Source organism: Microtus ochrogaster, unplaced genomic scaffold (genome assembly GCF_000317375.1).
Source record: "Microtus ochrogaster isolate Prairie Vole_2 unplaced genomic scaffold, MicOch1.0 UNK44, whole genome shotgun sequence".
Taxonomy (NCBI): Eukaryota; Metazoa; Chordata; class Mammalia; order Rodentia; family Cricetidae; genus Microtus; species Microtus ochrogaster.
The window spans coordinates 1,013,246-1,014,700 of record NW_004949142.1 but is presented as its reverse complement, the minus strand read 5'-3'; the positions used below and the strand labels follow the sequence as shown (position 1 = coordinate 1,014,700).

Below are 1,455 nucleotides of genomic sequence, written 5' to 3'. Positions count from 1 at the left end.
AAAAAAAACAAAAACCAAAACTGGAGAGATGGCTTAGCAGTTAAGAGCACTGGCTGCTCTTCCAGAGGTCCTGAGTTCAATTCCCAGCAACCACATAATGGTTCAAAACCATCTGTAATGAAATCTGGTGCCCTCTTCTGGCCTGCAGGCAGAACACTGCATACTTAATTAACAAACAAACAGACAAATAAATAAATCTTTTTTAAAAATTAATTATGAAAGCTAGACTGTTGCGGGAGGCTTAGCTTAGGCTTGTCCCACTAGCTCTTATAACTTAAATTAACCCATTTACTTTAAATTATGTTCTGTCACGTGGTTCATTACCTCATCTCTAGGCAATGCCCAAGCTGCTTCTTCCAAGGCTGACCAGTGACTCTGCCTTCTTTTTCCCAAAGTCCTCTCTGCTCAGAAGTCCCGCTTATACCTCCTGCCTAGCTTTTGGCCATTGAGCTTTTTATTACACCAACCACAGCAATACATTTTCCCACAGTGTACAAATACCCTGCAACAAAGGGCTGCCTCTGACTCTAGGGAATGCAGCTTATCTGTCTTGCATGGTTGAGTTCTAGAATTTTGAGTTGCCTGCCAATCAGCCCTTGGAGCATAGAACTCTGTGCTTTTTCAGACCTTGCTGTTCTTGGCTGTGTTTGGCACTAAGTAGATTCATGTCCGCTTGCTTCTGTCCTTCCTGCCTGTGACACCTATGCTTCCTCTTGCAGCCCGTGTGGCTCTCTGTGGACTTTGATAACTGGAGAGACTGGGAAGGAGATGACGAGGTGGAACTGGCTCAGGTGGAGCATTACGCAGAGGTAGGAGGCACCGCTCCCTGCTGCCCCTCTCAATTGTTCTGTGTCTGTCTACAGGCAGCCAGCTGGGGAAATCATCAGGGCCGGGCGGGGCTACTGAAACTCCCTAAGTAGGCCAGTCCCTGGTGCTGATATGCTGTATATTTTATTTTTTGTTTATTTAGTAGAAATAAGAGCAATAAGTATTAGTGAAATTTAAAAGAGAAAAATTAAAGATTTATTACTTCATTTGTTTATTTTTGAGAAAGGGTCTTAACTATGTAGCTCTGGGTGGTTTCGAACTTGCTATATATAGACCAGTGTGAATCTCACAGATATGCACTTGCCCCTACCTCCCGATTAAAGGTGTGTTCCACTATGCCCAGCATTGTTGTTTGTATTTTTGTGTATGCATGTGTTAGATCACTTAAGGCTGGAGTTACAGGTGGTTGTGAATTGTTGACCCATGGGAGTTGGGAACAAAATTTGAATTGTCAGGAAGAGAAGCAGGTGCTCCTAGCTGTTGAGCTAGCTTTTAAAAAAGGACTTAAGCCGGGCAGTGGTGGCGCACGCCTTTAATCCCACTTTAATCCCAGCACTCGGGAGGCAGAGGCAGGCGGATCTCTGTGAGTTCGAGACCAGCCTGGTCTACAAGAGCTAGTTCCAGGAA

At 44.6% G+C, this 1,455-nt stretch overlaps 1 protein-coding gene across 1 annotated transcript in view; it reads left to right on the top strand.

Moving 5' to 3' along the window:
• Ptges3l (prostaglandin E synthase 3 like) overlaps nt 1-920 on the top strand; it is a 5,703-nt gene extending 4,783 nt beyond the window's left edge. Inside the window, exons 5-6 of the mRNA XM_013354415.2 lie at nt 720-809; nt 864-920. Of these exons, the coding sequence (XP_013209869.1) occupies nt 720-809; nt 864-920 (147 nt within the window). The remainder of the gene's footprint in view (nt 1-719; nt 810-863) is intronic.
• Nucleotides 921-1,455: the final 535 nt, after the last annotated feature.